Source organism: Aplidium turbinatum, chromosome 9 (genome assembly GCF_918807975.1).
Source record: "Aplidium turbinatum chromosome 9, kaAplTurb1.1, whole genome shotgun sequence".
In the NCBI taxonomy this organism is placed as follows: Eukaryota; Metazoa; Chordata; class Ascidiacea; order Aplousobranchia; family Polyclinidae; genus Aplidium; species Aplidium turbinatum.
In genome coordinates this window covers 17,466,148-17,486,692 of record NC_137480.1, presented here as the reverse complement: position 1 = coordinate 17,486,692, position 20,545 = coordinate 17,466,148, and the positions used below count along the sequence as shown (strand labels likewise).

Genomic DNA, 20,545 nt, shown 5'->3' with positions numbered 1-20,545 from the left:
GTTGTTAAAAACATAGCTCACCTCTATCCAGGGTATAATAAATTGGATGGGCATAGTTGCTGAAGGAAAGGCGGTCAAGAGAATGGAACTGGCCACCTTACTCTCGTTAGTGCCGAAAGCTGAGTATAATGAGAACCTTATCTTCTCACCCCCCAAGCTCAATAACTGAGTATTGGACCTTTACCTTACTTTTACTGGCACCTAAGCCTAATCTATTTCCACCAGGGGACACGTTGCAGTTCGAAAACTTTTAGTTCTACTCCTATGCGTATGTGCTTGCATGGAAAGCAAGTAGGCTTATGAAATGTTTTTCAGAATTTTTCCTTCAAATACATAAATACTTTTGTGATCAAATAAAAAAGATTGCTTTTCTTTTCAATTTATTTTTCTCGGTAGACCTAAGATTTTTTTCGAGTAGAATCAGTCCAGTGAAGTAGAATAAATCTTTTTTTCCTAAAGTAACAACAAATAAACAAAAAAACAAAACAAATAAAACCAGCAATAATAAAATAGCCTACAGTGAAATAATGCCGTGATAATGTTTTAAAAGATGCGACATATTGTACCACAAGGCATCTTCTAAATACTTAATACTTTTAAATATCTTTTGATCAAGAGAAAACAGTACACAAAATGCCATTTTTAAATGCAATAAATATTCGTCATGACACACAGTAGGAATCATATCTAAGTTTGTTTATCATGCTTCAAACTCATAGAATTTGCAGAACAATATTGTAAGAGTCTACTCCTTACGAAATTCCAACCACGCAAACCATAAACAAGTGGTTTTTAAAAGCATTATTTACAGACATAGTTATGTTTCAGTGACAAATATCGATCTACGTAATGCATGCATTGTTTACGTTGATAAAGTTTTGCAATAAAATGATTAGCAGTTTAGAAACGTTTGAACAACACTAATATTAACCGTAAAAAAACAGCATACAGATAAAGATGTGTTCTCACATATTGAGAACAAAAAAAAAATATATGTTTGTTTAATCAATAAGCAAAGGTCAACATCGATAGATCCGCATACACTCTTCAATATGTCAGCTTATTAAGAGGATGTATTCGGATGTTGCATGGAACGTAAAGGCGAAGAGGGAAGAAAAAGAAAAAATGTTAAATTCAGTGATGATAAGATCAGCTTCTATACAATTAAAAAAGAAAACCAGAAGATTTGGATATGTAAAAAAGAGAAGTGCAGTGGACTTGTCAACTGACCGAAAAATGATAGGAAACGTTACTATTGCCATCGTTATACATATGATCTAATAACGTCTATAAATTCATGACTGTTACAGGATGACCTGCAAGCACTAGTTAACTGTTCATTATTGAAGTGATGTTTCACTGGCTTTTATGGTAGCTTTTGTGGTAGACAGATTATTGGCACTCTGATCACAATTGTTGGACTTTATACTTTGGACAGAAGTTCTCTTGTTCTTCTTGCGGCGAAAATAAGAAAGAAGTTTATGCAATAACCTGAAATTTAATAAACATGAGTCAAACCTGAGATTAGGTTTAATTTTGTTCCAAATTTCCAGTAGACTTCTTTGCTTTATATCTTCACCATAGTAATTAGTGAAGTACTGGTGATGGATAGGCTACTGTAGTTTGAGGCTCTAAATAAACTCTTCAATATTGTACTGTATACAGTACAATTGTACATTTTTTATTGAAAGTAAATTTTTTTTACTATAACTGATAGATCGAAACTATCTTTAACATCTCACCTTGAGTATTCTTGCCTGAATTGAGAATTCATAGCAGCATACACAATCGGATTGATCATGGACGTAAGCCAGCTTAAGTTGGTCACTACCATGTGCGCTTCCGGTGGTGCACTGTCATAGTTCGTTGCAAGGTTCAAAAACAAGCTAAAAATAAAATCTAGTTAGATTGATTTGCTATGCTCAAATCTTAAACAGTTCTATTAATAGACTTTCTGAAAAGACCTAAGTATCATATAGAAAAAAAGTCTGTTAATTTTGATAACCGCGTTCTACTCATAACAATGAAATAATGTGGGAGTTGTGTGGGCCATCGTAAAGTTTTATTTTGATGAAGATTACCCCGAATGGAGCAAACACAAGTAACACTTGTTACAAAAATATTATTTAATCAAGCGAAATGGCTATACTAAAGGCTATTTAGTCAGCTATTAAACATATTTAGATACAAGAATATTTTTGGCTACACTACCCAGCGGTTAGCAATGGATTGTAGTTTGCCTTGAGCAACTTTTTCTATTCATACTTTATTAACTCAACATATTAGCCTAAAATTTAGTGTATAAATATATTTACTAAATGATTATTTACTTTCTCACTTAGTTTCTTACCTTGGTAAAGAACATAAAGCAAAAGCGGAACAAATTACTGTGCACATGTATAAAAGTTTTCGTTGAGCTTTTGCATGTTGAGCAGATTTACGCAATTTTCTTGATTCTCTCTGCAAAGAAATATATTCATTTCTGCTTTTTACCAAAAATGGGAACCGCTAGAGCATAGTGTTGGGTCAGAAAATAGCAAGATAATAGTATGTTTTGTCTGTTGACGATATCAATCGAAAAAAAACAACTTATTATTAGGTGCACAGTTGCACTCTGTACATATAGGCTTGTTCCGGCGGGTCAATTGCCCTCTTGATCGGAATTGAAATTGTGATGAAATTTTGTTGACATTGAATTTGCGTTGCTTCTGTGTCTCGCGTGACGTGGCTTGCCTGGCTGCAAAGAGATTTCACAACCGATTATCGCCTTTTGCTGCGTGCCGGGAGCCGTTGTTTCTGGACACAGTTTTGCCTGCCTTTGTGTTGAGTTTCTTTTCATTATCGAAAAAAGCAAGCTAGAGAAATGAATGTGTACCACGGATTTAAGTTGTCGTGTTAAAGCCATTGTAAGTTTATACAAAATCAAGTTTTTATCCCAACTCGCTCTCAATAAATCAAAAAACAACATGAAACAATTGCAAGTATGATTGAGGCAGACCGAGGAGGGATTGTAGGTAGGCAGTGAGCACCTACTCTTGTAACCAAAAATAAAAACTTGATTACCTTTCGACAACTGAAGTAAAGAAGTTATAAAGTATCTAAATAACGAAAATTGACAGAATTAAAAGAACTAGAACTAACTTAAAGACTAACAAATTTAAACTTCAATCAAGGAAGACTTCAGAAGGGGTGGTCAGCACTTCCCTGCAACGAAAGGACTTTAATAAACTTTGATTGTGCTGTAAACTGGAACTCTACTGTAGCCTAATTGTGTATATTAATTTGTTTAAATTACTGTATTGTTTGTCAAGAGGCTTGTGTCACCGTAACTCAGCGAGCGGTAAGTCCCTAATTAATTTTGTTTACGCTTTCCGTTACGTGTGCCGCTATTACTGTGTGTAGGCTGTAGTATACAGTAGTGTAATTTCTTTTAAATTGATAAATGGAAGGTGACGGTGTCCATCCGGTGTCTCGTGCGTTTCCCGTTGGCAGTGGGACAGGGGGCGCTGCGTCTGGGGGTGGTGCGGCGGAACACCCGGGCGTTGGGCAGGTCTATCCTCGGGGGGTTCATGGCAGCCTTACCCATGCTGATTTCACTGCAGAAGCTGTGCTCAGGGACGTCAGACACAAAAAAAGAGAGGTGCTGCAGGGGGTTGGAGAATTAAGGAGAGGTCTCTTCATGGTACAGGATGAAGCGTTGCTAGAGCGGGCCTTGGTTGATATGGCGGAGTTAGAGGGCAACTTTGGAGAACTGTTAGAACTTGCGAATAAACTAAAGGATAGCACTATGATATCTGAAGCTACAGAACAGGTCAGGTTAGAGATTGAGGAATTGAAACGTACCATAAAACAGAAGCAAATCTCCAAGGTAGATACAAAATTAGGTACAATAAAAGGAAAATCAACCACCAGTGCCTCGAGTAGTCGCTCGCGCCGTTCAAAAAAAGAAGAAGAGATTGAAATCCGGCTCGAAATGGAGAAGTTGCGGTGGGAAAAACAGATGCGGGTGAACAGAGCCAAAGCCGAAGCAGAGGAAGCCGAAGCCAGAGCCGAAATTGAAATGCAGATCAAGGCAGCTGAACTGAGAGCAAGGCAAAGTAAGCTTGAATTGTTTTCACAATGTGGATCGGACCAAGGGTCGGAGCGCGGGCAACGACGGCCTACGGCCAGTAGTCTCGGAGTCACCGACTACATCCCTACAGCGATAGAAAAGGTCCAGAGGTGGGACGCTGACATTGTCAATCCGCCTGGGAGATCCCATGACATTCATGGGGCCGCTAGCATAGATGCCCAACCTAAACAGAGCAAGGCTAAACAGGAGAATTTAATGGAACCGCCACATAGAGAAACTCCCCTAAGAAAGCTCTTTCCAGGGAACGCCCTCACAAACAAGTATAAAACGTGGACTAAAGATAATGTATTGACAAAACCGCCCGGGGAGACCCATGGGGCCGCTAAAAGAGAACCTCATTATGATTATCAACGTGATTTTAATAGAGAGAAGGTTGTGAAACCGTCACAAACATGCCCCTTAACTGTAAGGAAAGATCTTAAAAGTGAGAGATGTAATATACCACTAGTTAAAGATGATGGCCGTGAAACTAGACATGTTATGACATCCCCGCCAGGGCTTAATGCAAACAGAGGCGCTGAGGATCAACAAAACTGGTTCTATAAATATCATAATTGTCGCACTTTCTATGACAGGGCCGCATTGATCAACTATGACGGCAACAACATGCCATTTATATTTTTTAAAAACCGTATCGAATCACTAATGGAGAGTTGCCCATTTGAGGGAAATCGGCTGACTTTGCTACAGGCAGCCTGCGTACGTAGCGCCGCGCAAACCATTTCAAACTTAACATCGGATACTTCTGGTTGGAGCGAAAAGGAAAGGATCGATATGTCGCTGGATCGCTTGTCGCAGCGCTTTGGCGTTAGAGGCGGATTTCTCGCGGAGCCGGAGATTCGGCGGATACGGCATGGCAATAAATTATCTGGGATGTCATCATCCTCAATAAAGGAATTCAAAGACGAGCTGGCTCAGTGTACCCTCTTCGCTAGAGCGTATAACCAGCGTCATCAGCTAGAAGGACGTTTTGTACTAGACTTGGCAGGTCGATTACCTGGATATGCGAAGAAAGACTTTTTGTACTATCTGAAAGAGCAATATGGTAGCACCGAGGAACCAAGCTTCCAAAGCCTAATGGATTTCGTAAATTGCGAAGAGACGTGTCGCTCTACGGACTTCGCCATACGCTTAATGGAGGAAGTCGTTGCTAGAAAAGATACAAAACCGTCGGCAAGTGATAATCACATTATGCGTATTCGTCAAACCTCAGCACAGCCTGTCAGAAATGTCACCCAAGGTAGCAGTCGCGGGTCTGGCTTTAGTTCTGGGAGCCGAGAAGACACGTTTGGTAGCCGCTCTTTTGAGGGTACGAGGAAGGACATACTTTGTATCTATTGTGAGAGTAGGAATAAGCAAGAGCGTCACAGACTACCCAATTGTCTCGAGTTCCTAAACTTGACGCCGTCGCGACGCCGGGATGTTATCGCCACGACTGGTCGTTGTCTAAACTGCCTACGTCTAGGACACCAAGCAAAACACTGCACCCAATCATGTAATTGTAGGCGCTGCGGCGAAGATTTCCGATTTAAGCACTATTATCTACTGCACGACGCTTATGTGAGTCCTCAAGGAACATCGGGCAATGGCAATGGTCTTAGAACGGCACCTGCCGTCACTAATCGTAGTGTAAGCATCGCTCATAAGAGGGCAGTGTTTAATCGTGTCACGGCTGTGCGGGTCATAAACCCATCTAATGGAGAGACCACTCTGGTTTACTGTCAACACGACCCAGGCTCGCAGCTCACATTTGTTTCAAACCGATTGGTTAAAGAATTGTATCTAAAAGCCGCGGATAATGTCTCTTTCCGCATGGACACTCTAGCAGGCAAACAAGAAATACACTCTGATCTGGTTAAATTTAATATCCAATCCTTAGTTACTGACGAACTGTATGGTGATGTGGAAGCAGTGGTAAACGCACCTTGGAGTGACCATGTCGAAACATTGCCGCAGCATCAAGACTTAAATAGGTTTTCACATTTCGATAATGTTGAATTGATTTCGTTACCTAACAAAATGTCGGTCGATATTCTAATCGGGAATGACCATGCTTACTTGATGCGAGTATTAGAAGAACGGGTTGGCATGACTCGGGAAGAGCCCCATGCTATTTTAACCCCACTGGGCTGGCTGGCTAGTGGAGGTCGAGGTTCGATGATCTCTGGTGATTCTAAAGTACGTCGTGTTGCCATTAATGGTAACGTCGCTGAGGAGTCACTTAGTCTTGACAGTTTTGATGCGCAGGAGATTGAAATCAGTCGCTTAAAACATGTAATAAAGGATTTAACCCTAACAGATGAAACGATAGAACTGTCCCGCAATGATGTCATAGCACAAAAATTTGTTGAGACGCAAATGAAAGTTGAAGATGGGAGATTTGAAATGCCCGTACCGTTAAAAACCGACTTTGAATTACCGGATAACCACTCTTTGGCTCTTGACCGTGTTCTGAGCTTACGACGAAAGGCTTTAAAGCAATCTGATGTTCGAATATTCTTAGTAGACACGATGACTGAAATGCAGTCCAGTGAGTACATTGAGCCGGTAAAAGACGACGACTCATCGGCATGTGTGTGGTACTTACCATATTTTGTGACATCCCAAGCAAAAAAGCGAGTGGTATATGACGGCAAATCTGAGTTTAAGGGTAGGTGTGTTAATGATGTGATTTTGTCGGGCCCAGACATATTAAACCCTTTAACACAAGTTCTGGCTCGCTTTAGATTGGGAAAGTTTGGCCTAATGGCAGACCTAACCAAGTGCTTCTTCCAGATTCAATTACCAATGGAACAACGCGACTTGTTCCGTTTGCTATGGTTTGAGAATAATGATATCGAAAAGGGCAAAGTAATTCCGTTTAGATTCTGTGTACACCCTTGGGGAATTAAAAGCAGTCCATACATCGCCTGCTTAGCTATTCAAAAAATGATTGAACAAAACCCCACTGGAGCCAGTGACCTGACCCTGAGTACCATTCGAAAAAATATGTATATGGACGATCTGATATTCTCTGGAAATAGCCTTGATGAGGTCACTGAGATTGCAAAACAAGCCATTGACTTGTTCGATAGCCGAGGCTTTAGTTTGGTGAAATGGAGTGCCAACAAAAGGGCGTTGGATGTTTTGTCCAACTTCAAAAAGGAGATGTTAGCTTCTTCCTTTCGCGATATCGACCTCAAAAAAGACGACACAGACTTACCAGTAGCAAAAACTCTAGGTTGTGTGTGGCAAACCGAGTCAGATTCATTCTTCATTAAGTGCTCTCTCCGACCCTTAGAGAAGTACACACGTCGCTCAATGTTAAGCCAACTTGGCCAAAACTTCGATCCACTAGGGTTCGGCGCTCCATTCTTCCTAAAAGCTAGGTTAATTCTGCAGCGTTTAGCTATTGAAGGTCTTGATTGGGACACCGAAGTGCCACCCGACTACATAAAAGAATGGAAGTCGTGGCTTCATTCTTTAGATTTGCTGAAAGAATTTTCTATACCTAGATGGTATTTTGTAAACACCGAGCCGTGTTGCGCAGATGATATCGTATATCAGTTACATGGATTCAGTGATGCTTCCAATCACTCCTTTGCTTCCGTGGTGTATATACGTAGGCTGTGTAAGGGAGTCCCTTGTGTATCCTTCGTTTTTGGCAAAAGTAGGGTTGTCCTCAAGCATCAAAGTGCATGGCCGATTGCCAGAAAGGAGCTTGTAGCCGCGCTTAATACTACGGAGCTGTTAAACCAGGCAGCTAACGCACTACACCTGCCTGATCTTAGAAAACATTTCTGGTGTGACTCGAATACTGTCCTTCAGTGGATCAGAAACCCTGATTTACGATTATGCAAGTTTGTTACTCGTAGGTTAAATCGTATTTTACTCTTGGCAGAGGTGAGCGAATGGCATTACTGTCCGACACATCTCAACTCTGCAGACGTTGGAACCAGACCGAACGCCATCACCAAAACAGGTTCCAGAGAGATGTGGTTGAACGGTCCATCTTTTCTCATGCAGGAAGGCGAGGTCCCAACGGTGAATGGAGCAGATGCTGCTATTCGTAAAATGGAACTGTCACCGGAGATGACGGTAAGAGAAAATGCAACTGGCTCCATTAGCAAGATGATCGAAACCGCACCTACTTTGTACGTGTTGAAAAAGAGAGCCGCCTATCTTGTAGCTTTCACAGAGTTCATTGTATCCAAATGCAAGAAACATGGGTATGTAAAACCAAAGTTAAATGCATCTTATCTAGAGGACGCTTTAAATAGGGTTGTTTCCTACGTACAGAAAGTAGTGTATAGAGATTTGTTAAGTTGTGACGGTCTGCCAGAGTCGATCGATGTGGTAACAAAACGTCTTGCTTCGAGCAAAGCTGGCGCTGATAAACAGTGTCTGAAGGAGTTGCGCTCGCTAAAAAAGTATCGTCCTTGTGTGGACACACGAGGGAGACTTCGTATTGAAGGTCGTTTGAGTAAGTCTCCCGAAATAACGGTCGATGCGAAGCATCCTCTTATTTTGCCTTCGAGGCACGCATTGACACGGCTAGTTGTCCTTGACGCTCATTGTGATAGCTATCACTGTGGTGTGCAACAGACACTGTTATCTACTCGCCAACGTTTTTGGATTGCAAATGGTAATTCCTCGGTGAAACATTATTTGCATGACTGCGCTCCATGTGCCTTAGAGAAAGCAAAGCCTATCAGGCAGCTTATGTCGGATTTACCATTACCACGAACCACGGCCTATAACAAACCCTTCTTCAACAGTGGCGTAGATTATTTTGGTCCAATGACGTTTGTGGAGGGAAGAAGCCAAAAGAAAGCATGGGGATTGTTATTTACCTGCCTTGCGAGTAGAGCAATCCATGTGGAACTTGTGACGTCACTATCTTACAGTGAATTTGTTTTAGCATTTACCAGATTTGTAGACTTGCGTGGATCTATACGTAACATGTACTCAGATAACGGGACCACATTTCAAGCAGCATCTAAAAGACTACCAGAAATTCTGGAGTCTTCTGAAATTCAAACTTCTTTGCGAAAAAAGGGAATTAACTGGGAGTTCATTCCTCCGTATGCCCCGGCCCAGGGAGGGGCCTGGGAAGCAATGGTCAAGCAATTCAAAATTGCCTTTTCCCACGTTATTGGGAACTCATCACGGAAACCCAACTTTGTTGAACTTCTTACATTTACGGGTAGTGCCACAAGAATAGTCAACGAAAGACCTTTAGTTCCTGTCTGTGATGACCCTAAGGATTCTACTGTTATCACCCCAGCCGCACTCCTTAACCCCTTCTTGAGCCCATTTTCATCAGTAGGAAATCCTCATGACCGAGATGAGTTACGGAGAGACTATAGGTATAACCTGGCTCTATCTCACAGTTTCTGGGAGAAATGGATCTCTTTCTATTTACCTTCCCTGCAGGGTAGAAAAAAGTGGGCCAGTTTGGTGGAAAACCTACAGCCTGGCCAATTAGTGGTGGTTGGTTCTCCAGAAGATATAACTAAGAGAGGGAGGTACCGTCTGGGGAGAGTCCATGAGATCATTCCCCAAATTAGGAAAGGAAAACCGATTGTCCGGCGCGCCAGGGTGGCAGTCTCAGTGGTGGATGAGGCATAGGGTGAGGTCAAAGTGGATCTGGTCCTAAGGGATATATCGTGCGTTGCTCCTGTGGGGGGTGCTTGACTGCGTTCTGGACCCGGCCCCGTCCTGGTCTGTTGTTAGCGGGTGTCGTGGAGACATCTGTACCACCCTTGCCTTTCATTTAAATTTGTAGTGTATTGTAGATATGTAACGCGCAAATCTGTTTTTAACCTGCGTATCTTTATGTGTCATCCGCAGGGCCCCAATATGCGTAACTCAACAACATGTCCTAGTAACGTATGCTCTACAGCGCTCTCAGTGATCGGCCTCATTATAAGTAGCTAGTTAGTTACTGTGTAATAAATTTGATTTGTTTGCTATTGTGTGTTTCATGAAAATAATGTAAATACTAATCGTGTAAGTATTCGCCAGCGTTCTCAGTGATTTGCGTCATCATAAGTGGCTAGTTAGTTATTGTGTAGTGCCTTTGATTTGTTTGCTACTGTGTGTGTCTCATGAAACTAACGTAGATATTAATCGTTAATTGTGTAAGTATTCGCCAGGCCATTGTGGCCAGGGTATCCCAGTGCCTTGCACTGCTAAAAAAGGATAGTCACCGTTTCTGTGTAGCTTGATGTACATACTTTCTGTGTATTGCATTTCGGGAATTGACCCTTCTACTTCAACTTTTGTTTGTAATTATGTGCCATAATTAGGGGCCGCAATGTTCCGGCGGGTCAATTGCCCTCTTGATCGGAATTGAAATTGTGATGAAATTTTGTTGACATTGAATTTGCGTTGCTTCTGTGTCTCGCGTGACGTGGCTTGCCTGGCTGCAAAGAGATTTCACAACCGATTATCGCCTTTTGCTGCGTGCCGGGAGCCGTTGTTTCTGGACACAGTTTTGCCTGCCTTTGTGTTGAGTTTCTTTTCATTATCGAAAAAAGCAAGCTAGAGAAATGAATGTGTACCACGGATTTAAGTTGTCGTGTTAAAGCCATTGTAAGTTTATACAAAATCAAGTTTTTATCCCAACTCGCTCTCAATAAATCAAAAAACAACATGAAACAATTGCAAGTATGATTGAGGCAGACCGAGGAGGGATTGTAGGTAGGCAGTGAGCACCTACTCTTGTAACCAAGGCTATAATAGTAATATGCAACTACACAATACAAACACATGAAATCGCATAGATGTTAAATTCAGTAACATATTTACTGTGCTGTCCTGTATATAGCCTACATAACTGCAGACAGGACGTCACTGTTTCGACCTTATGTTCTCCCCAGTGCGTAAATCAAACACTAGATAGGAACGCCTTATTTCTATAGCCTATAAGTAATGCAGCGTGGTGATTTTTCCATTTGTGGTACACAAGAAACCACATTTCGGTACTTTCACCCATCTTGCCAGAGTGCTCAAACTGCCGAAGCGGTGAGCTATGTGCAATGCAACAGCAAAACATGTATATACATGTATACGCAACCAACAAACCGACAAAACTAACACCAATATACACCTAAGCTTAATACACACTGCAAACAACAGAGAATCTTGGAAACTTTTCATGCAAGAGGCAGTCAATGCTTGGAATCAAGTGCGACAATAAAAGAAGGAAGATATACATGTACATAAGCAGTTTGGTTGTGTTTGGAGGTTGTAGCAAAATTTGAGTCAACTCACTGCAAGCAAAGCTCGAACAAGTTGGTGCAATGAAAACTTACAAAACAAATGAAATTACTGATATTACTTTATTACGGTAAAAAATTACAACAGTTAATGTAAATAGATTTTGATTAATTGCTTGCCAATAAATAGGCCGCCAAAGTCTGAAGAAATATATAGTTCAAAAATTTTTCATATTTTTAAGTTTATCAAATATCGATTGATTGAATTTTTATCAACGGACTGGAAAAGCTACTTCGAGAGCTTAATCCTGGCATTTTCACATATTTGTTGTAGAGGCTTTGAACCATTGACGCAAGACCGGTCACTGGGATTGACAGAGTGAAGTTTCCAATTGTTGAAGTTTTGTTGCCGAGGAGTTATTCCATTCATTAGGTGCCGCTGAATAGAGAGCAGTCCTTAACGTGCGTTGCTCAAGCACACACCCCGAGAGCCGAACCAGCGCCACTTGATGTTGAAGCTTCATCGTTCACGCAGTCATGCGCTAACCAACTGCTAACAAAACATTGTGTCTCACCTGCTGCCTAACAAAATCCATCATGTTACTAAATGATGTCGATATGCTCCTTCTAAAAAGAAATATGATTTGAATATGTATTTCTGTCTAAAATTGGAAATCAAACTTCTCCAACGTATGTTTATCAGTTTGCGCTAAAGTGCGTTTTTCTTAATATCGGTACTTTTTTACACCGGATTATACAAAGTTTCTTGATTAAAGTCACAAGTAGCCTATGACCTCTAGGAATTGCTACTACAAGCTGCCGTAATCCATTGCTTCTGTTTTTGCTCATAAAGCCACCATTTAACCCAATACTGTATAACAACCATAGTACAGCCAGAGGGGTTTATAAAGCCCCTACGAAAATTTTGGGTGGACACATTTGAGATGTATTGTGACGTACATATAGTAGAACCAATAATAACATTGATTCAAATATTGTGAGGTCACCAACTCCTCAACATAGTTCATATTCCCTCTGGCTACTACTGAAAACAGTTAACGAAATTAAACAAATTGCTCTTACGATCGTTCTAGATTAGGCAGAGATGTTGTGTTCGATCTTCTTCTTGCTTTGTTTGGAGGAAGAAACCTGTTGTTTGTTTGAAAATAATCAGAAGTCGCACTCAAACGTCGCGGACGCTGTGGAGCGTAGAGATGAAGTTTTTTATCTTCTGACTGTTCCCATTGTTTCTCTTTTCCTTTTGGAAGTTGAAGTTGCTTTTGACCATCTAGAGAGATGCGGAGACTGGATCGATGAAGAATGTTGTTGAAGTTTGAAAAGGTTACAGACCGAGATTTTAAACCTTGTGGATGATGATGTTCTGTAGAAATTTCGTTTGAAGGTTGTGGTACATGAGGCAACGCAAAATTTTCTTCTTCAACATTTACGATGCGTATTTGTGCGTGCCTGACTTGACATGCACCTACTTGCAGTTCAGCTATTTTGTCGTCATCACCAATTTCACTGCTCACTTTTGGGATATCCCATTTGTTTATTTCTTGTTTACCTTGGGAATCCTGCTCGTTCAAAGTTGGAAAAATTGGCCTCCAGTTTGTTTTTAAATCACAGTCTGGAGTTTTGAGGACTGTACTTTTAGTTGTAGCTGAAGTACATTCATAACTTATTTGGTGTTTGAATGAAGGTTGCTTTGGAGATTTTTGGGTTGATGTTTGAACTGGAGTTCCTGTTGTTGTGCGAGTGTCATGTGAATATGCGAAGCTGTCACATCCACTCACTGTGAAACAAAGACACACGGTGTAGTTTTAAAGTGTAATTATATTTTGCTCAAACTTCATGTATGTTGGTTTAATATTATTTTGTATGTACTGCACAAAATTAGGACAATCAAATTAGCAGCTTACCTAATGTTTTTTTATTTTTGTTCAAAAGGCAATAGGCTACGAAACACAACTTTCAATAAAGGACATATAAATACTTTACTGTGCTGCCATATTCTGAAATACCCACCAGTAATTCTTGGGTTATCCACTGACTCATGGCTTTTCCTTACTGTGTAAAATATCATCCCATACAGAGCCATCATACACAAAAGTGGAAACAATTGGAATAGGATCCTTACTATCATGGAATAAACATCCGAAAACGGGTTTATTCTGAAAAAATACAACTTTAAATTGGAAATACAAAAGCTAGTTATCATCTTTAACATCACGAGGTAACCTAGTAACTAGTCACCAGAAGAACGCAAATTAATTTTATTACCAAATGCTTGGTGAACAGTCTCTCTCTGTTTTTACAACTTTAAATGTGACAAAAAAAAGGTTTTAAAATAAGATGCGGTAATGAGGTAGTTGAAATTTCAGCAAAAACACTAAGACAAAGCTTTGTTCAGTTTGGTCTTATTCGGCAACGTTCTACTTGTTTGCAAGGACTTTTCTTTGCCAGTCCAAGGGTCAAGGGGCTTGGACTGGCATTTTTTCGTGTAGACTGCCAAGCATGTTTTAGGCATAAGCGTGATGCACAGTTTTTTCCTTTTATCCCGATGTTTAACTGTATCAATACCAGTGTTGGCTGCATTGCCGAGTGGTGAGAGCCCTGGAACGACTTTCGAAAGGGCGCCGGTTTGACACCGATAAGAGCATGCACCTGTGTCTATTTTAAGACACTTAAAGGCCTAAAGGTGGTCACGAAGATTGGCTTCCTTGCCTTCCCGTCCACTTAATCTATATCTTCAATCACCGGGAGTAAGCCTGGATAAGACAAAAAAAAACTGTACCAGTATTCAAAATGTTTTGGTTGCAACATGAAGGCGATCCTTCTTGAGATTATTGAAAAGCGTGTGACGCTGTTTTCCATGTGCTCGTTTTCCTTTGATCCTTTCACAAAAAAGCAGGGCGTGCTTTGTTCTTCCTCTACATGACATGACCAACAAAGCTTATCTGTCGTTTGTTGTTTTGTTCAAGAGAGTTGTGGTTTGCTTGGTTTGAGCTAGGACATCTTCATTTGTTTTATGGGTGAGGTATGATATTTGTAATCTTTCCTATATCACTATAGCTACGAACATAAAAAAGTTTGCCAAGGCTGGTTGTTTGTGATTTTATTAGTTACCTGGTGTAGGTGCATATGAGCCCTTTCTGCCACCATCCGAATCCATCAGTAAACAGAAGAGGAAATAGACAAACAAGACTAAACGACCAGGCTGAAATTTCAATGATGCGACGACCTTTGGTTGAAAATACTGCTCTGTAGTGAGATTGAGGAAGAACTACTCGCATAAACCTGCAAGACGTGGAACAGCTGTTATCTTTGTTGTAACATTATGCAATTTAAGCATGAAAATAAGGCTATAACATATTGTTTCAAGAAATCAAAGAATTGTGGTAACAGTAGCATGTATTTACTTGTCACCTGTTGAAGGATATGACGACAAGAAACGCAGCTGACGTGTAATGGGAAGCATGATAGAAATAGGCAAAAATTGAGCAAGTTACTGGAGCGAAAGGCCATTCCATGGCGAAATAACCTAAAAATAAAAATAAAGTATTTTATAGAAAAACAGAGTGTCGTGCATAGTTTACCCCTTTTTTATGTTGAAGATGCCAGTTTGGTTCTGACATTGATCAGTCCATTTTGTAAACCCAGCAAGTAACTGAATGACCATTTATCAGCCGAAGTATGGATGGCCGAAGTAACATAGCACTGATAGAAGTAACCTCACACCCTACCATAACACATCACTGACCATAATCAATTTCTTCACTATCAGAGAGGAGTTTCTCTACTTTCCTGAAGTCAGAATGAGATGCCGAATGTAGGCTAGCATAATTTTAGCTTGTGTATAATCCATGCAATAAACAAGCTCAAGATTTTACATAATCTTACCATAAACAATCATTGGGAGAATAAAAATTGATATAATGAAGTCGACTATGGAAAGACTAACAACCAACATGTTAAACGTTGTTCTCATTCGCTTATTTGAGATGTAAGCTACAATTGCAAGGCTGTTCCCGATGGCTCCTGTGAAACAAATTTTGCTTGGTCAAGTGTATAGACGATGGTAGCCTTATTTTCTTTTAAAAAATTTGTGAAGAGATTTCTGGAAACACGAGATCGAACACAGTATCAAGTAAATTTTTACGATTTGACTTGATATTTTAAACAGCCCAAAAGTAGGACCAATTCTTGTTTAATTTTCTCCACAAATTTAAAACTGCACTGATTTATTTTAAAATGTTTTTGTTGACCTCATCGATACAAAAACGTTTGACTAGGCGCTCCTCAAAGCATAGGCTACAGTTTAAAAATTTAAAAAAAGCTGCATGTTATCAAGTAGCCTACTGTAATACAAAACCATTATATTGAATGAGTCAAATGTTCAATGTATTATTTATTAAATTTGTAATTTATTTTCAGATTGAAATTTCCGCAAAGATTTAGGTAGCCTGAATTTTTCCAATGCAGGCTTACATGTGATTGATAAGATAATATTTTTGATTAATTTAGACATTTTTTTGCATTTTTGGGCTACGTTTTGCTGGACATCATGGGTATACGCTGAATCCATGTCACTTAAAAGCAGCACGTTGGTTTTGAATTTACGGAAAATCGGGCGACAAGTTTGCCCAACATGTCCTATGTTTAGAACCAAGATGGCGTCAGTTGTGCTTCCCAGTATGCTCTTGATTTTCCTGAAATTGCTCAACAGAATAAGCTTTATTTATATAGGTTTGCGTTTTGGCTTCTTGATTTTAGTCGACAAAATTTCTGTGGGAAAGTGTCAAGTCAGGTCCAATGCCTAGCAAGGAGAATATTCTTCTTGATGCATGCAAAAATTGCTAAAAATTCCTTATTTAAAAAGGAAACATGAAATACAGCGATTAAAGCTGCAGAAAGATTAAGTTAGTTATAAATCATGAAGACCTTGATCTAACAAAAATGGAAGACGCCATACTAGAGTTTCACCCTTTTTTGGGATTATCAGTGGTGCATATTCACGTGTCTTGAGCGGGAATCGGACTTCCAACTTGATGGGAATTGTAAACTTCTTCGACATAAGTGGCTCAAGACACATGGATATGCACCACTGATGATCCCAAACATTAGTCATAAATGTAAGTAAATCAAAAAACAAGTATTCGAGTTTATTTTTCGACAACTCACCAGCTATGCTGATGGTTATTCCTAAACCGATACCAAGATAGCGGAAATCATCTGCTGACGTCATCATGGTTGCCTTGTCTTTTTCATTTGGCGTATTGTGTAGGATAGAACCAAGTTTAGTGAAAGACTTGTTTGTTCAGCACATAGTTAAACTATCATAGCAGCAATTTATGACTGAAGCTAGATTCCTGCAAATAGCCAGATTATTACCTTATTGATGATCAAAGTTCTGTCAAATGACGTTTATCGAATGGAATAAGGTTATTTTTTGTGCTGTGAACATCTTAAGTACAGTAGGAACAGTGTTCAATATGCAATCACATTCTTAGATCTTTGAAATTCGTGCCACTGTTGAAACTGGAATATATTTTTACCACATTTCTTTGTTTACAGTTTACTGTACGTTACAGTGCTTTAAAGTTGCAACTGTCTTGTGAAGATCTCTGATGCAGGTAGGCTAGTGGTTATCGACCTTTCATAGCTTGTGGAATACTAAAACTCCTAAAAAGCTTTCACTGTACATTTTAAAAATCCACAGTAAAAATGTTTACAGTGAAAATATGTGTTTTACACGCTCATTCCAACTTAATCAAAATACGACCAACTTAAATTAGGCAGATACTTTAAGTCTAACATTTTTAGAAGCTGATATACAAATCTACTGATGTTGTAGACTAGGTTGAAGTAGGTTAACTCATTTTTTTCAGGTACCACATCAGATATTTTAAACGTTATGGCGGTCGATTTAAATGCGGACGTATTTTGCAAAGAAAGACTTGCAAAGAAACTGCTAAGACCTTTCTTTTGTCTATCGCAACCCGTTCAGTTTAAATTTATCCAACCCACGGTTTCTGTTGTTTATGTCTTTTATTTTTAGTTCCGTTCCTTTCATGAAGAGTGGATAACTCCAATCAAGAGTTGCACTTTTTTGTTTAAAATTGTGTGACAAAGGCTCAAACAAAACATCATTGCAAGTGACTAATTTCGTGTTGGTACAATCATGGAATTGTAACATGCTTCAAAGCTTTGACAGTAAAAAACGTGTTTGGCTTGAAAATTAGTAGCTTATCAAACATATCTTACACTTTGCTCCTTTCTGAAACCTGCATGTTGATAAAGAAACAAAACGAGGAGATAATATGTTTGGTATGAAACTAAAATAACTAACAGCTTCAGCATAGAAACAAACAACTCAGCTTCTCCAACGTGGTTTTAATGAGTGAACAGCACAAGAAACAAATCGGCTGGGAGATTCTGATTTTACTTCAAAATGATGTTCATAATCGCACGATAAAAGGTTAAAAAAGTTGACCCTTTAAATAAGAACGCAGAAAAATTGCCGTCTTTTATGGCCCCACTAATAAAGCACTGTTAACGCATGGATAAAATTGTTAATTTTTGTAATTATATCTTCGTTTAAAAACCAATTTTTCAGTTATTCCTGGGTACATTCCAATCTGTAGCGGATCGGATGTAGCACCTGGATTGCAATTTGCTCAGATTGTTTTGTAAGTTGATAGGTTGCGGTATTTAACAAACATGTGCCACACAAAAGTAAATAAAGTAGGCCTAATTAGACACATTTGAATAGCGTCGAGTTCGGGAGATCAAGTGATGGATTCCTTCCCATTTAAAATTTTTCCAACTGAAATATTTTAATTGGCAGAATAGTTACACATATAGTTTAAGTTAGTATTTTTTTTTCAAACTTGCTGATATTTAGATGTCAATACTTCGACTAATTTTTCTAATTCTTAACCTGTCAAAACTTTTCATTGGCCGAAACATTTTAATTCTTTGACGATTTTTTGATCTTGGTGCTCGTACGTAATTTAAAATGCATAAAAATACAAACACTTTTCATCATAGTCAAAACAACAGATTCTCGCAGGAATTGCACTGCTCACTCTGGTGTGCAGCGGAACATACGTTGGAAACGGCAAGTTTAAGATATTTTTGTTACATGCTTTAATTAATGGCTACTCGACACACGCCCTAACATCTAGTCTACTTCACGCTACCACCATTGATGCAGTGGTGGTAAAAAAATAGATTTTTGATCCTTTAACTTGGGAAAAATATAACTGAAAATTCAGCATTACATACAGTCACCTATACTACAAAGATAATGATCCGAATGCATTTCGGATAGTACTCTATGTTGTTTTTGATGAGATTGTCTATCCCTTCCAATGCTACAAATCTACTTTGCTAATAATCTTGATAGGCTAAAAGTTTTTATCAGTGTTTTTAATTAGAGTCCTAATGCTTGGTAAAGAAACCTGTAGACCTACGCTTAGCTGAGACTACGAAGTCTTGAAACTTTTCACAAAGCACAAAAAGTTGGTTTAGGCTACCTTGCATATACATTTTCATTATATCATCTATTTGGTAAAAAGGATAGACCCTCGGCCCTAGAAGCTCACACGACGACACGATCTATTTAGTTTCACTAAATTTTGTGGCTACACCACTTTCATATTGTTACAGCTTTTTCGTTAACCAACCTGTCGGCCTACAGCAGTTTATTCTGTTTACTCTGTCATCAAAAAAACTAATGCTGAAACAAACTGTTGTAAATCATGTCTCTGTAACAAACAGAACTAGCGGGCTAATAAAAGAAGTAGCCTATAACAAACTTAAGGTTCCATAAAAAATTGTCAAAATAGGCCATAAAGTTTTGAACTTAGTTTTGCTCTAGCCACAATTTTAACGTTTATATTTTTATTAGAAGTTCTACTGTATATCAGACTTTTGTGTTATCTTAAACATTTCAACTTTTCGTTGTTTGACATGATCGTCGTCGTGGTGTGGCGTAATAACTGAAGTGACTTACTCTCGTATGCAACCGCATATTCAGTACCCCTACCGTATGAATACAAATGCATTAAGAGTGCTGTAGTTTGCAATCATCCTCTATGCCAACGAAGATACGAAAATGCAGACTCCACAAGTTCTGTGTCTTAATATAAAGCGTAGTAGGCCATGATGTGATATATTTACGTCACCCAATGTGCTACTCTGCACGGGAACCCACATGTTTTACAACCACCACTACTTTCTGAAAGGTGACACAACAACTTTGTTATAACCTTTTAAGGAAAAATAACTTCCTGATAACCTCAATGATGCAATACTTATGATGACGTGAAAAAAATCGCCCACACTAAAAATTGAGACCTGTCTATATTTTTATCCGTTTACAGTATTTTAACTTTTAAAAGTAGTTTTTCTGTCAACGCACTAAAAAAATATTTCAAACGACCTGTTTCTTCTTTGGTTTCATAATTTTGATTTTATAGAACTAAAAGATTGATAGATAATAATTAACTGTTTGCCATAGCGGTGGAGCAAGTAAGAGAAACTTATTATTTATATTTTTTATTGCTGCAACCAGGTTACCGCTTTGAACTTTTTGTTGCTTCACGGAGCATGATTACGCAGGGAAAACAAGTTGGCTTGACCGCAGTTCAAAACAAAACTGCGTTTTAATTAAAAAACAATTGAGTAAAAATTCTTTGTGCGGTGAAATACTAAATCACATATATTGGAAAACATAACCTACAGTATAAATGGGGTAGCTGATAAGCCCTTTGCCGATAAACCCCGAGTCATGAGATCCTGGTTTGGCTTTCGGCTTGAGCTAGTTGTTTAAAAACACCTTTCACATCTACTTATAGGGTGTAATGGATTGTCGTAGGTTGGCGTAGTTGCTGAAGAAAAGGAGGCCGAGAGAAAAGAACTGGCTACTTTTGGAAGTGCCGAATGCTTAGTGGGCCAAAGTGAGAACTTTTTCTTCTCCTTATTCCACGAAATAATCACCTTCACCTTTTACACCTTCGAAATATAGGCTAACACTGTCGTATTAATACCATCCTGTTAGCATGACTACATTGCCAGGTTGTAGAATTATTTGCAGCAATTAGAGATTGAGTCAGTTTTAAGTCAAATTAGCAACTTTTCGCTCAATTGTTGTAGAATATAGAAGGTTACTTGAAAAGCTACGTGGTTGCTTTCAAGACATTTT

General features: G+C 39.1%; 1 protein-coding gene across 1 annotated transcript; it reads right to left on the bottom strand.

The window, feature by feature from the left end:
* Nucleotides 1–268: 268 nt before the first annotated feature.
* Nucleotides 269–16,632, bottom strand: LOC145777155 (uncharacterized). The gene is made up of 10 exons (XM_082588459.1): nt 16,519–16,632; nt 15,238–15,375; nt 14,764–14,878; nt 14,464–14,634; nt 13,363–13,508; nt 12,418–13,129; nt 11,910–11,961; nt 2,351–2,460; nt 1,743–1,886; nt 269–1,491 (listed from the first exon to the last, which is right to left on the bottom strand). The coding sequence occupies exons 1-10, from the start codon at nt 16,583–16,585 to the stop codon at nt 1,341–1,343; spliced, it is 1,806 nt and encodes a 601-aa protein (XP_082444585.1). The 5' UTR covers nt 16,586–16,632; the 3' UTR covers nt 269–1,340.
* Between the last annotated feature and the right edge of the window lie 3,913 nt (nt 16,633–20,545).